Source organism: Danio rerio, chromosome 11, assembly GCF_052040795.2.
Source record: "Danio rerio strain M-AB ecotype USA chromosome 11, GRCz13ab, whole genome shotgun sequence".
Classification (NCBI taxonomy): Eukaryota; Metazoa; Chordata; class Actinopteri; order Cypriniformes; family Danionidae; genus Danio; species Danio rerio.
In genome coordinates, this window is record NC_141031.1 from 28,828,836 (window position 1) to 28,842,246 (window position 13,411).

At 33.3% G+C, this 13,411-nt stretch overlaps 2 protein-coding genes across 2 annotated transcripts; one reads left to right on the forward strand and one right to left on the reverse strand.

The window, feature by feature from the left end:
- Positions 1–1,152: 1,152 nt before the first annotated feature.
- ppcs (phosphopantothenoylcysteine synthetase) lies at positions 1,153–7,229 on the forward strand. The gene is made up of 4 exons (NM_001045240.1): positions 1,153–1,280; positions 4,372–4,913; positions 5,002–5,105; positions 6,774–7,229. The coding sequence occupies exons 2-4, from the start codon at positions 4,379–4,381 to the stop codon at positions 7,095–7,097; spliced, it is 963 nt and encodes a 320-aa protein (NP_001038705.1). The 5' UTR covers positions 1,153–1,280; positions 4,372–4,378; the 3' UTR covers positions 7,098–7,229.
- An 818-nt stretch (positions 7,230–8,047) lies between these two features.
- Positions 8,048–13,201, reverse strand: utp3 (UTP3 small subunit processome component). The gene is made up of 16 exons (NM_001004595.2): positions 13,041–13,201; positions 12,663–12,750; positions 12,527–12,583; positions 12,390–12,446; positions 12,172–12,298; positions 11,951–12,019; positions 11,725–11,846; positions 11,478–11,630; positions 11,314–11,385; positions 11,138–11,178; positions 10,349–10,445; positions 10,128–10,244; positions 9,903–10,036; positions 8,870–8,924; positions 8,605–8,712; positions 8,048–8,506 (listed from the first exon to the last, which is right to left on the reverse strand). The coding sequence occupies exons 1-16, from the start codon at positions 13,055–13,057 to the stop codon at positions 8,417–8,419; spliced, it is 1,404 nt and encodes a 467-aa protein (NP_001004595.2). The 5' UTR covers positions 13,058–13,201; the 3' UTR covers positions 8,048–8,416.
- Between the last annotated feature and the right edge of the window lie 210 nt (positions 13,202–13,411).

The window sequence follows — 13,411 nt, forward strand, 5'->3', positions numbered from 1 at the left end:
TCCGGGGAATGCGCGGATCACAAATCCGGAACTACTTTTGGACAGAGAACGGCCCACTGTACCAAGCTGCGACAGGGATTGCAGCCGGAAAGTAGTGCCTGCTTTTAGTAAGAAGAAAAATATTACTAGAATTATTATCGATTTACTCTCACGTCGTTTAGCCCTATTATATCATAATTATTTTAAAATGATTGTAAATAATAAAGTGTTTCATCGATTCATTAAAAACTTTTTATTAAAAAATACTTTTACTAATCGTTTTCTTTGTCTTTGTAAAACAAATTGCCATTCATGGACCAGTGTAGATTGTGAGCTCGTGATTCTTTGCTATTTTTTATTATTTATCTTGAATATAACAAATAAATGGTGTTAAATAATGCTACATACAATAAAATAACAATAAATTAATGAAGGTTAATATAATAATAATAATAATAATAATAATAACAGGTTGACATATTAGCTTCTTTATTTCTTGTATTTTATTACATTATATTATAATATATTATATTATATTAAATTATATTCGTTCATTCATTCATTTTCTTTTCGGCTTAGTCACAGCGGAATAAACCTCTTATATTATATTATATTATATTATATTATATTATATTATATTATATTATATTATATTATATTATATTATATTCAATGTTGTATATAATATTTCTAAAATATATATAATAATTACCACCTTTACAACACAAAGTTATAAACCCTGGAACTTTTTTCTATTTAATTTTTTTTAGAATGGATAAATATCACATTCAAGTTTTTATTGCACCAGCCATAAATGTATGCAAAATGATTTACAGCTACTTCTTAACCCTGATTGCTTAAACAATACTGCCCCCTGTGATCCTGGAGGTGGACCACATGTTAAACCCATGCCTTGCATAGGCATTTATTACAGGTTGAATGGGTAACACTGTCTATTGTCTATAATAAATAAATAAAAACATTAAACAAATAATTCAGTAAAGTCTGTCTCTTTTACCACTGCTGTCTTGTGCACTTACTTTTGTCCCTCATCCGCCTGTGCTCCTTGTACACTATAAAAGCAGACAATAATGGAAATCTGAAACCTTTATTTTGGAATCTACGCAGCAGCCCTGTGAAGGAGCCAATCACAACAGCGAAAGCTGCGCATGCGCACTTTCAATCATAATAAGTTGTAGGAACTGCTCCTGCCGATCTGTCACACACTCAGTTCAAGTTTATAAGGGTCATTCGCAAAGGAAATATTTTAGTCCGCAGGTTATTTGTGAGTGAGCAAACAGGTAAACCTTTACTACGCTTGTTATGTTAATTGTTCTGTATTAGCGCGATTATAAGAGTAGCATATACAATGACATCGACAATGTTATATTGCTTTTAGAAAGCCACAGGTTTTGTATAGTACAGATTTTTCCTACTGATGCATTATACTGGTGAAAGATGACAGTGATGATACTATTTCTAACATTTAAGTTGAAATTAGTGCAAGTGCTGGGTCATATATTCATTTGACACTCGTTTATTTATTATTAGTTAAAATGCTACTTAGTAATAATTATGTAAGATATTATTTTGGGTCTGGAATCGGCTTTGGTATATTTTATTCAAAGGTTATATACCCGTAATCATTTTACTCGTGTTACACATCATGTGCAGTTTAAAATTGGTGAATTTATAAGCACTTGGTTATTTATTTATTTCATTTATTTATTTATTGCAAAATGAATGAATTCTAGTTGTGGCTAAAATTGAAAGTGTTTTACAAAATAACCAAGGCACTTCAACAAAAAACCCTTTATCTTTCGTTAAACACAATGATCCAAATTTGGAGAACAGCAATAATTACAGCACAGAGAAATGTTCAAGGTAAACTTTCTTGTTACAGCAGTCAAAAATGAGTAGAAATAGTGAAATACATTAATCTTTCTTTACTAAAGGGAACTTTGTACCAGAAACGTTCTGAAACGTTGTAAATAAAAAAAAATCGAAAACATTTCACATTGAAATGTTTTCAAATTGAAAAGATTTTACATGCCTTATAATAGGTGATTGAGTTTAAGAGTTTTGGAGCAAAAAGCAAAAGGAGTTAAACAGTTAAAATGGCAGAATCAGAGGAACGGAAACTGGAGTGATGTGTTCTTTAATTTTGGTCTCTTTCAGAATTCTATCAGCTGAATTTTGGACACAATTTATTTATGGTGTTTTTTGAAATGCCGGCAAGCAGACTATTGAAGTATTTAATGTGGGAGAAAGTAAATGTGTTAACCAGTTTTTCAGCCACCATAAAGGACAGCATGGGTTGAATTATTTTTTTTTTCAGTTCAATTAATCTTTATTTCTATAGTGCTTTTTACGATGTAGATTGTGTCAAAGCAGCTTAACATGAAGTTCTAGTGAATTAAAACTTTTTCCGTTCAGTCGTCACAGTTAAAGTTCAGTTTAATTCAGTTAAATGTAATGCAAATGTCACTGCTGAAAGCCAAAACACTGAAGAGCAACTTTCAGAGATACTGTACACTATTACAAGAAAGTACAGCTGAAAGGTCTCCAGGTTTTGAATCAATGTGGATTTGAAAATCGTCTCCACAGGCCAAGAAACCTAAAAGGTGACCAAAAGGTGAAATGTGCATGGAGTTGTAATGGACTTAAGATTGAACCATAAGCTGAGCCAATTTTGGACTTGTATCCACACCAGGTGACCAACTGCATGTGGTTTAAGATGTGTGATTTGAACCAGTTTAGTGCAGTCTAAGCAATGCCAAACACAGATTATATTTGAGATGTAAAAAGAGTCATCCATCATGTTGAAAATGCACCAAGGTCAAGAAGGATAAAAAATGACAAGCAGCCAGGATCCACAGCTAGAGGCAAATCATTTCTATGCAATGAAACTTGCAGAGGCCAGATTGAAATGGCTCAAATAAATGTTAAGTGTACAGTGAGTTTGTAATTAATATGCCAAAATTCACTCAAGAATTTTGTGTAAAAACATACAAGTTTGACATGGGATCGTAGTTATTGAAACTGTTCCAGGCATTGTTGATCCTTTTTGGAATGGGTGTAATCGAAGCAGTTTTAAGAGGCTTCTCTTGCTATGGCTGAAAGGCTCATCCCTTTTTCTGTACAACCTGCTGTCAGAGGGTTTCGGGCACGATAGAAAGTTTCAGTGAAAACTGGAAAGTTCAGCTGCCATTTAAATAAAGTTTGTCAGATACTATAGGTACCAAATTAATGACCATACTAGGAGGAGTCTAAAAGTGTTCTCTAATTTTGATCAGTTTTTTTTTTCTCAAATGTATCAATTAAGTATTTTATTCTGTTTCATGAAATATGCTTTAAAAAACTTCTCCTGTTAGGATGTCTTCAAACAAGGCTGAACCACTTCTTAGCCTTGAAGATATCCTAACAGAAGATAGATATTCTAAAAAGACACCTACAGGGTGGGCCATTTACATGGATACACCTTAATAAAATGGGAATGGTTGGTAAAATTAACGTCCTGTTTGTGGCACATTAGTATATGCGAGGGGGCTTGTAAATAACTCATTAAAGTATAAAGTTACGTTAAAAAACCAAGCACATCATTGTTTTTCTTTTGAAATTCCCAATAAGGTTTGTTGGGGTGTATCCATATAAATGGCCCACCCTCTAGAAATCTACAAATGTAGTTTTTTAAATTTTTAGTATGTTTAACTGATCATAATAAATTATTAACTGTGATAGTAATTAAGTTGTAATTAATTTGCAACCTAAATTATTTATAATTGCATGCAGTAACCTTAAACTGAACCCTAGTCCTAACCTTCTAGAACAGAGATGCCCAAAGGAGCGCCCGTGGGCCAAAGTTGGCACATGGTGACTTTTGATTTGGTCCTCTGTCCCTTCTGAAAAGAGAGAGAAGGGATGGGAAGGTAATTTTGGTGAATACCTTTGACAGAGATTTGGATTTCAAATTTAACTAAACTTTTTTGTTTGTGTTTGTTTGTTTGTTTGTTTTATTCCTGAGCAACAAAAAAGCCAACTGCTTAATTATATATTGTAAAGGAATCAGACTTTTAAAATGTAAATTCTGCCACTTGACAGATGTTTAGGTTTTTCTAGCTTTTTACATTTTTTAGTTATTTTTAAATATTAGCAAAAAAATTTACAAATTTCCCATGGCAAATTTAATGTAATTTGGTTTGGTGTAGATACATTCGGCCCACAACCCTCAATCAAGGTTGTTTTTGGTCTATTATAAGAAAAACTTTGGACACCCATGTTCCAGAAAGTTAAAGAATGTTACTAATTGTAAAATAATTTGTAACCCAAAACTCTCATTCATAGTCATATGCACATTAATACCATTTTAATAACTAAAATGTTTTCATTCAGGTTTGCCATGGCCCACTCCAACCCCTCAGCCTCAAGTGCAGAAGACAGAGGACTGTCTGAAGAGTTTGCAGTCCCCTCTCACGTGGAGGAGGTTAAGAAACTCATGGCAGACTTTGCCGAACATCATGGGTCGGCTGGCCGCAGAGTAGTCCTCATTACCTCTGGAGGAACAAAAGTACCTCTGGAATCCCGAACGGTCCGATTCCTGGACAACTTCAGCAGTGGTCGGCGAGGGTCATCTTCTGCTGAGTATTTTCTGGACTCGGGCTATGCAGTGATTTTCCTGCACAGGCATCGTTCTCTCTATCCATACACTCGCTTATACACAGGGGTCAATATACTGGACAGCCTACAGTTAGAGACTGATAAAGGGGACACTGGTCATGTACTGGTTAATAAGGAAGCACTTCCAAACATTGCCAAGGTTTTAAAGCGCTATCAGGCGGTGAAAGTGTCTGGATTACTACTTCCAGTGGAGTTCAACACATTGTCTGAGTACCTCCATCTTCTCAAAGCTGCAGCCCAAGCTTTAAGCTCCATTGGTGAACAAAGACACTTTAAAATGATTTTAAAGCAAATAAATTAGTAGTGGGATTACTTGTTATATTAATTTGTGGCTTTTTTTTCTAGGGTCCAAGGCTATGTTTTATTTGGCTGCTGCCGTTTCTGATTTCTACATCCCAGCGTCTGAAATGCCAGAACACAAAATTCAGTCCTCGAATGGGCCACTTCAGGTGTAGTATAATAAATACAATGTTATTTAGTCTATGAGATCACAGGATCTAGATCTAATTAAGCTATTTTCACTTATGTTCATCACATATAAATGGAAATAAAAGGAAAAACACAAGTCAATTAATTTTTAATTTACAAAATCTTTATTATATCTTCGTACTTTGTATACTAATATAGAAAAAGCACTGTTTGATAATAGATCTTTTTAAAATATATTTTATAATATACATTACCATCAAAAGTTTGGGGTCAGTAGGATTTTTAAATGTTTTAAAATAAGCTTCTCCTCCTCAACAAGGCTGCATTTATTTAATCAAAAGTACTGTTAGTATTACAAATGGTAAAATTGTGAAATGTTATTGCATTATAAAATAACTGGTCAAAAGTAGTTTATAATTTAATTTAATCATTTATTCCAGTGATTTTAAAGATAAATTTATAGCTTCATTACTCCAGTCTTCAGAACCACATGATCCTTCAGAAATCACTCAAATAATAATAATAATTATTATTATTATTATTAATGGTAATAGTAATAAAAGCAATAATGACTGGATTAAAAATTTCATTCAACTACATACAAAAAAGCAGTTTTTTGTTTTTTTTTTAATAAATATTTAACAATTTTTTTACATTTAATAAATGCCGCCTTAATGAACAGAAAAAAAAAACTGACCCCAAACTTTTGACTGGTAGTGTATTAATTAATATAATTCCTTTTTATAACAGTTGTGGACAGGGTTATTATAGTCAATTACAGGCAAATAACTTTTTCTCAATTAGTTGCCAAGCATGATACATGAACAATAAATATGTACAGCATTTTTATTATTTTAGGTAATTTTCATATTCATTCAGTGTATAAACTTAAGTATTTAATAACGTAGTCGAACATTTACCAGGGTTTCTGCCGGTTTCACCAAGTCAAATTTAAGATTTTTTAGGACGATTATGAATTTCATACCTCCATTAAGACCATTCTTTACCCCTTATGGTCTACAAATACATGGAGAACTTACAAATGTTATTGAATCATATTGTTAAATAGAGTTGTAAATAGAGATTTGTAAAAGTTTTATTGAGATGTGGTGTTAGGTGACTGTGTACAGCAGGGATGTCAAACTCAATTCCTGGAGGGCCACAGCCCTGCAGTTTAGTTCCAACACTAATTAAACACACCTAATTAAACTAATTGAGTCCTTCAGGCTTGTTTGAAACCTACAGTCAAGTGTGTTGGAGCAGGGTTGGAACTAAACTGTGCAGGGCTGCGGCCCTCCAGGAATTGAGTTTGACATCCCTGGTGTACAGGATTTGGTCGGACTGGGTAGTTTAACAATGGGCAATGGAAAATTAAGTCCTGTTTAAAAAGATTTAAGACCTACAAGTCAATGTTTTAGCAGATTCAAGACTTTTTAAGACTCCACAAACACCCTAATTTACAAATCAATATTAAATACGTTTGAACAATTAATACACTGTTACATAAGAAAAGGCATTTATAACTAATAAACTCTCATTCAAAGTGTTACCAAAATGTTTTTTAATCGTTATGAATGTATTAAAAGTAACTAAAAATAAAATAACAGTATTTAAATTTTTCTTAAATAATACTATAGTGTATTCAGACTCCAACAAGTCAATGCTCGGGCTGTTTTTGTGTCCTTTAGATAAGTATGAAGATGGTTCCCAAGATGCTGTCTCCACTAGTGAAGGACTGGGCTCCTCAGGCGTTTGTCATCTCTTTCAAGTTGGAAACGAACCCCTCCATCCTTCTGGAGAAAGCACGGCGTGCATTAGAAACCTACAACCACCAGGCTGTGGTTGCGAATGTTCTTGACACACGTCGCGGTTATGTAGTCGTGGTCACCAAAGACACTCAATACGAGCTGCTCCTCACAGACGAGGAAGTGCAGAAAGAGGCCGAGATTGAGGACAAGATCGTCACTAACCTGACCGCTGCTCACAGTCAGTTTATTTCTCAACAAATATGAAAAACCTTGCTGCGATTGCATTGCATGTAGACTCAAGTTGCTCTATGCGGCAGATCTAGCATCAAGTTTTTTTGTTGTATTCTAACAATCATGCTTCAAATTTAAAAAATAAAGTTGATTCTGGAAAGCTGGCTTCTGCAAATAAGGAAGTTTGAACTTAATTATTTAAGATCTAATACTTCAGATTAATTTCCTCTGTTAAAATAGATCAGCGTACAAGTCTTAATTTGTCCTTCAAGCATAGCGTTCAAAATTATTATATTATAAATGTATGCCTTTGTAACTATAATCTTAAGCCTAATATTACATTTGTCTTTGATAATAAAACTTTAGACTGATGATGGGAACTACACTGTAAAAAGTGATTAGTTACGTAAAGTGTTTACACCGATTGCCTTAAAAGCAACAAGTTGACTTTAAGTAAACCCATTGTAACTTGAACCAGTTAAGTTGACTTGATTTTTATAATTATGCTACTCACATTTTTTTAAAATGAACTAATCCTTTATACAGTGTCAGACTATTTTAGCACGTCTGTTTGTAATTATTACAATATTACATATTTGGTGACTCACTAAGTCGATAAAATCTGCAATTATAGCCTGCATTGAATTCAGAAGACACACTGGAGTCTGGAGGAGCAGATTTATTTTACTGTATGTCATTTTGCCTTAAGCTGGAAAAAACTAATATAATAAAGAAATATTGAAAAAAAGTGATTAGTTTACTCTTATTTATATTTTAAAAAGTGAGTACAATTAACATATAAAAACTTAAAAGTTCCAAGTTACAATGGATTTACTTGCATTATTTTCTATAAGTCAACTTGTTGCTTTTAAGGCACTTGGTTTACTCGCTTTAGGTAACTAATCACTTTTTACAGTATATATTATGAAGCAAGTATGTATAAATTATATATTTCTGCAATAAACATTAAATGCTTCAATGACTTTGAAGTTCAAAACATTTTTAATATGGCAACATTTTAGCATGTCGATGTTATCAGAACTCATTTTATCTCATTGTACAAAGTGTCATTTGCATACACAAAAATAACTGATCGTTAAAACGTCTTGCGTAAAATGTGTAAAAAGAGTATTTTTTACGGTTTATTTGGGACAATTTAATTGTTTTATGTTCAATCCACTTAAATTTGTAAAAACAATTGAGTTAACTTAATTGATTTGTGTTGGGAACCAGCATTTTTTACAGTGTATGTTGATGTTTGAAAAAAATAAGTATAATATTTTTGCAGAAACACTAGAAAAGTCCATTTTAATAGCACATTCTATCTTTTATGAGGATCATATGTAGATTGATCACTTGAGTTTGACACTTCTCTTAACTCCAGCACGAATACCAGACCATTCTCCACTGTATCTCGCTTCCTCACGCCGCACCTCACGAACCTGACAAACAACCCCAAAAAAAGCATCAATTAGTGCCTGTTTTAAACGCCACTGCCTTACATTTTAAAAATGAAAGTGATGAATCCTAAGACACTTACCTGACCCTTGCGGCGAATCTGAGCACGTCTAAATTTCTCTCTGTGCTTGACTCTTGGATTCCGGTCAATCTTCTTCCTCTTGGGTGTGAGTCCTTTATTCTTGGACATCTGTTGGTAAAAAAAAACAACAACAACAAATGATGGCTCTGGATATAATATTTCATATGTGGAAAATGAGTGTGACTTCCAGGTCATTTGTTGCTAAAACCGAAATATAATTTGTCTGCAAGTTGCATGGATAATTTAGACCACAACAACACCTCACCTCATATGTGATTCTTCTTTTAGCATCTCCCTCCATTTCTTCATTCTCCTCCAATCTGAAAATGAATCGGTGACAGTCACATTTCTGAAGCAAGCGTTTAGCTAAAAGTATACACTATTAAATAGACTTTTTTACATGTATAGTGCGTGTGTGATGTGAATTTTGTCATCAGAACATATTGCATGTGCACAAACCCAGATATGTAACACTAGAGATGTTCTGCTGTAGTAGACATTCACATTGGGAGCTTCTCAAGATACCAAGAACAAACTAGCTTGTTCTCATGGAGACCTCAGAAAAACGTAGTCGGAAGGGGCGTACTGCTTGGCGATTTTCAAAAATCAAATTCACTTTATTAAACTATTAGAATTACCATATTTTATCCATAACCTACAGTAGAAAAAAAAATAGTTAATAGGTATCAGGTGGTTCTCAAGAGCTCCCTGTGGTAAAGGAGGAGAAGGGGTGGATGGGGGGGTTTCTTCGGAAAACAAGGTAAGGGTGTAGTTCTAGCTAGGCTACTTATAGTGAGTTTGGATTAATCTGATTGGCAAACTAATGATTGTAGATGGCTGCAGTCAATCATATCACATGCTCCTTTTGAAATTAGTTTGTGAAACTTCACTTAGACAGCACATTCATTTTATGGCACCAGGATGAACTTCGACACCTCTATGGCACTCACAAACATATAAAAAAAATTAAATATAGGTCACAACTGAACATGGAGGATGGTCTCCGAGTGACGTTCTTCAAAATGAAATGATGAATAAACTTGGGCCTATTGGTATGTGTGCACTGTTATGTGCAAGGTTTATATATTTAAAACCACCTCATAGGATATTAAGAGTCGCGAGTCTCTGGCATTGTTATTTAGGGGGTCACGGGGTGAAAAGTTTGGGAACCCCTTGTCTTAAGTACTGGAAAAGAACTTTGGTGGTTAATAATGATGTTCCACGAGAACACACGGATGCAAGATCGCTTAAGCACCCATATTGACAAATAGCCATTATGTAACACTATAAATACTCACTTGTCGTCGTTCTGCATCTCACTCTTCTTCCTCTTGAGTTTCTGTTTCTCCGCCATGGCGTTATAGAAGCGCAAATTTGCTTCCTCATCCGATTCTGACTCTTCGGCTTCTTCCAACCCAGCCTTTTCTGTTAACTAAAAAATAAATAAATAAATAAAAACGTCAGATTTAACATAAAAGGAGCCCATCCTATAACTGGCTAATTCAATTGGAAAAAGTAATTACTTTGGTATGTTTGCTGCCTGGTAATCTCTTTGGCGGTCTGTCTGGCTTTTCTCCAGAGAGAAGCTGACGCAGTTGAGGAGCCAGTCTAGCATCTACTGCTCCTAGTTCATTTATCAGCTGTAAAGATAATAAGAGATTTTTAGGTTTTGAGAGCTTACAAATTTACAGATTTTTTATTTATTTACTTTGCTAAATAGAAGTGTGTATTTGATTGCACTTACATTTCTGTAGGTCAGCAATCTTTCAATCACAGGATGGTTATGTGCAGGAATTCGCTTAGCTTTCAAAACCAAATAGAAACTAATGTTTGTGCAGTAGCTGGAAAGAAAAGAATATTCATAGTGAAAAAGAGAACCGCACTAAAGTTCAAATGTTTTCAGTCTGTACAATTTTCTAGAATCAGCCAAGCTGCATTTATTTGATTAAAAATACAAAAATACTGTGTCTTATTATAATTTAAATTTAAATTATTATAAAATGTAATTTAATTCTATGATAGCAAACCTGAAGTTTCAGCACTCTTACTCTATGCTTATTTGCACTGTCTCAACCACGTTCCTGAAGGACCACCAGCTCTGCAAATGTTCCATGTCTTCTTAACCAAACACACCTGATATAAATCATCAGTTGATTATCACAAACTGAAAGACCTGTAATGGGTGTAAGAGACTAAGGTGACATTGACAACACATGCAGTGCTGGTTGTCATCCAGGAACGTGGCTGAGAAACACTGCTCTGTCATATTCTTCAGCAGTCATTCTAAAAAAATAAGATTTACTCATCAATTAATATTTAATAATATTTTGAATATTGAAAACAGCTGTGCTGCCTTATTTTTTTTTTACAGATTAAAGAGTTATTCATTTATTCAGTACTCATTTCATGCATTATTGCTAAATAAATATAGAATTTACAATCATAAAGTTCTACTGACCAAAGACGTTTGATCTGCAATGATACAATTTTTGTAAATAAAATTAATCGTTTTTAAAAAGTAAATAAGGCTTACTTGAGATAAAGTTGTTGTTTTGTAATGATGTAATTGGCACCCTGGTAAATGAAATGGAAACAAAAATAACTTGGTTATTATCTTTTTAAAACCGTAAAGTCCAATTACATAAAAAAACCTAATTATATATTTTTATAAATCAACAATTTAGATAAAATTTAGCAGATTTAACTTGCCTTTCCAGGAGGAATCTGTCCATTCTTGACCATCTTCACAAGTGGCTGAACTTCATCCCTCAATTCTGTAAGCTGAATATACAGTAAATACTCTAATTTAGCATAGCATTAACAGAATTAAGAGAAAGACCTTGGTAACAAATGTCATTGGTGCAAGCCTCTACCTTCGCTTTAAAATCCTGAATAAGTTCCAACAACTCTGGTGATTCTTTCTTCAGAAGTTTGAGTTTTTCCTTTTGTGACAAGGTCTTTAAATCTTTCACAATCCTTTCCTCTTTCTTCACCTCCTTCTCCACTTCAGCGTCCACAACAAACTCCTAATAAACCACAGGAAAATTACAAATACTAAGCAGAATGATGGAAACATATGGCCTCTACCAGTGCCTTTATTAAATAAATAAAATATAGTACCTCAAGCAGATTTAAATCATAATCTTCTTCGCTCAGTTTAGCTGCTAATCTCTTTTGAATTTTTGTGGCCTCGTCTTCCTCTTCTTTGTCTTCTGCCTCAATTTCTTCAAGAGATTTGCCCTCTGCAAAATATAATGTAAACATGCTAGAATGTGTTGATAATTCTATATATATGCATCTATAATATTTCAGCAATATATATTAGCTAATATATAAAATGTCTTACTTTTTGTGGCATAATCAGTATCATAGAAAATCTTCTTTTTGTTTCCCCAAGCCAAGTCATTCGGGAGATCTGTAAGAATAAAAGTGTCAGAGACTCAAATATTTGAATAAATGAAATAAAAAACTATTTTCTAAAATACTGTCATAAATATGTATTTAATATCACTGTGATGTATTCAAAACTCAGTTATATTGAGGATATTTCATTTTAAAGCACATTACCATCATCTTTCTTTCCTTCTAGATCGCTCTCCATGTCTGTCCCATCTTCCTCATCATCATCTTCCTCTTCTTTTTCTTCATCATCATCTTCATCTGACTCAGAAAGTGTCAAGGGCATGACCTCCACCTAGAAAACATCATCAAAAGCAAGCATGAGACTCAAGTTAGTAATAAAAAAGTCTTATTATACATGATTAACTAACTATTCCCTTGCTTACCGCTTTATCTTCATCCTCTTCATCACTGATTTCTGGAACTCCTCGAGCTAAGAGTTTCTACAGATCAAAGTTAATGGTTAAATATATATAATTTGGCAAATACAATTACAAAATAACATGTAATATATAAAACTCACTGATATTTTTTCATTGTGGAATTCATCTACTTTATCTTCCACATAAGATGAAGATTTCTGAAAGGGAAAATACGACAAAGTTACAATTATAAGGCGCACATTAATAATGCAAGCAAAGTTTAATCCAAAAATGTACCTTATCAGGAATGGCTTCATTTTTATACGCTTCAGGATCATCACTGTCGTATTCTTGTTGCTTTTTTGTTCTAGGCTTCTTTACTGCCCTTTGAAATGGATAAAGTATTAACTAAATTAGTACAATGTAATGGTTAAATTATACAGATCTGAATTGCTATAGACGTTTGTGCTGACATAATGTGCAAGTGTCAGAATTTGAAATACTCCTGCATTCCTGTATCATTATCCATGTGCGACTATACAATTTGTCTATGTATACATATTAGACGGTCTTAAATCGTGTTTTTATATGTTTAACGCCCCGAGAGATCGAAGTTATATCATTGACTTAACGTGCAGAAAAGAAAACATTTAAAAGTAAGTAAACATTACGTACCTTCTTGCTCGGACCATTTTGCCGAAGAGTTATAAAAGTACTGTTTAATCTAATTACCTGATTATTACAATAGTTCCCTAATAGAATATCGCTCATCAAGCAAGATACAACAGGGTGAAAACAGACCAAAAACCACCCGCGTGGACTTTCCACATGAGTACAGAACAGGAAGTAAACTATAAAGGAGTACTTCCTTTACTAGCTGTCAAATTAAAAGTCTCGGAAAGTAAATATATATATAGATATATATATATATATATAAAGTTTATATATCAGTGTGTGTGTGTGTATATATATATATATATATATATATATATATATATATATATATATATATATATATATATATATATATATATATATATATATAT

Excerpts from the sequence above, each read along its gene's own strand:
- utp3 (NM_001004595.2), bottom strand. Across the intron at positions 11,847-11,950 it reads TACTGATTATGCCACAAAAA|AGGGCAAATCTCTTGAAGAA; the intron begins GTAAGACATTTT and ends TATATTTTGCAG. Across the intron at positions 11,179-11,313 it reads GACAGATTCCTCCTGGAAAG|GGTGCCAATTACATCATTAC; the intron begins GCAAGTTAAATC and ends TTCATTTACCAG.
- ppcs (NM_001045240.1), top strand. The coding sequence starts at position 4,379 with ATGGCCCACTCCAACCCCTCAGCCTCAAGTGCAGAAGACAGAGGACTG. Across the intron at positions 4,914-5,001 it reads CCAAGCTTTAAGCTCCATTG|GGTCCAAGGCTATGTTTTAT; the intron begins GTGAACAAAGAC and ends TTTTTTTTCTAG. Across the intron at positions 5,106-6,773 it reads CCTCGAATGGGCCACTTCAG|ATAAGTATGAAGATGGTTCC; the intron begins GTGTAGTATAAT and ends TGTGTCCTTTAG.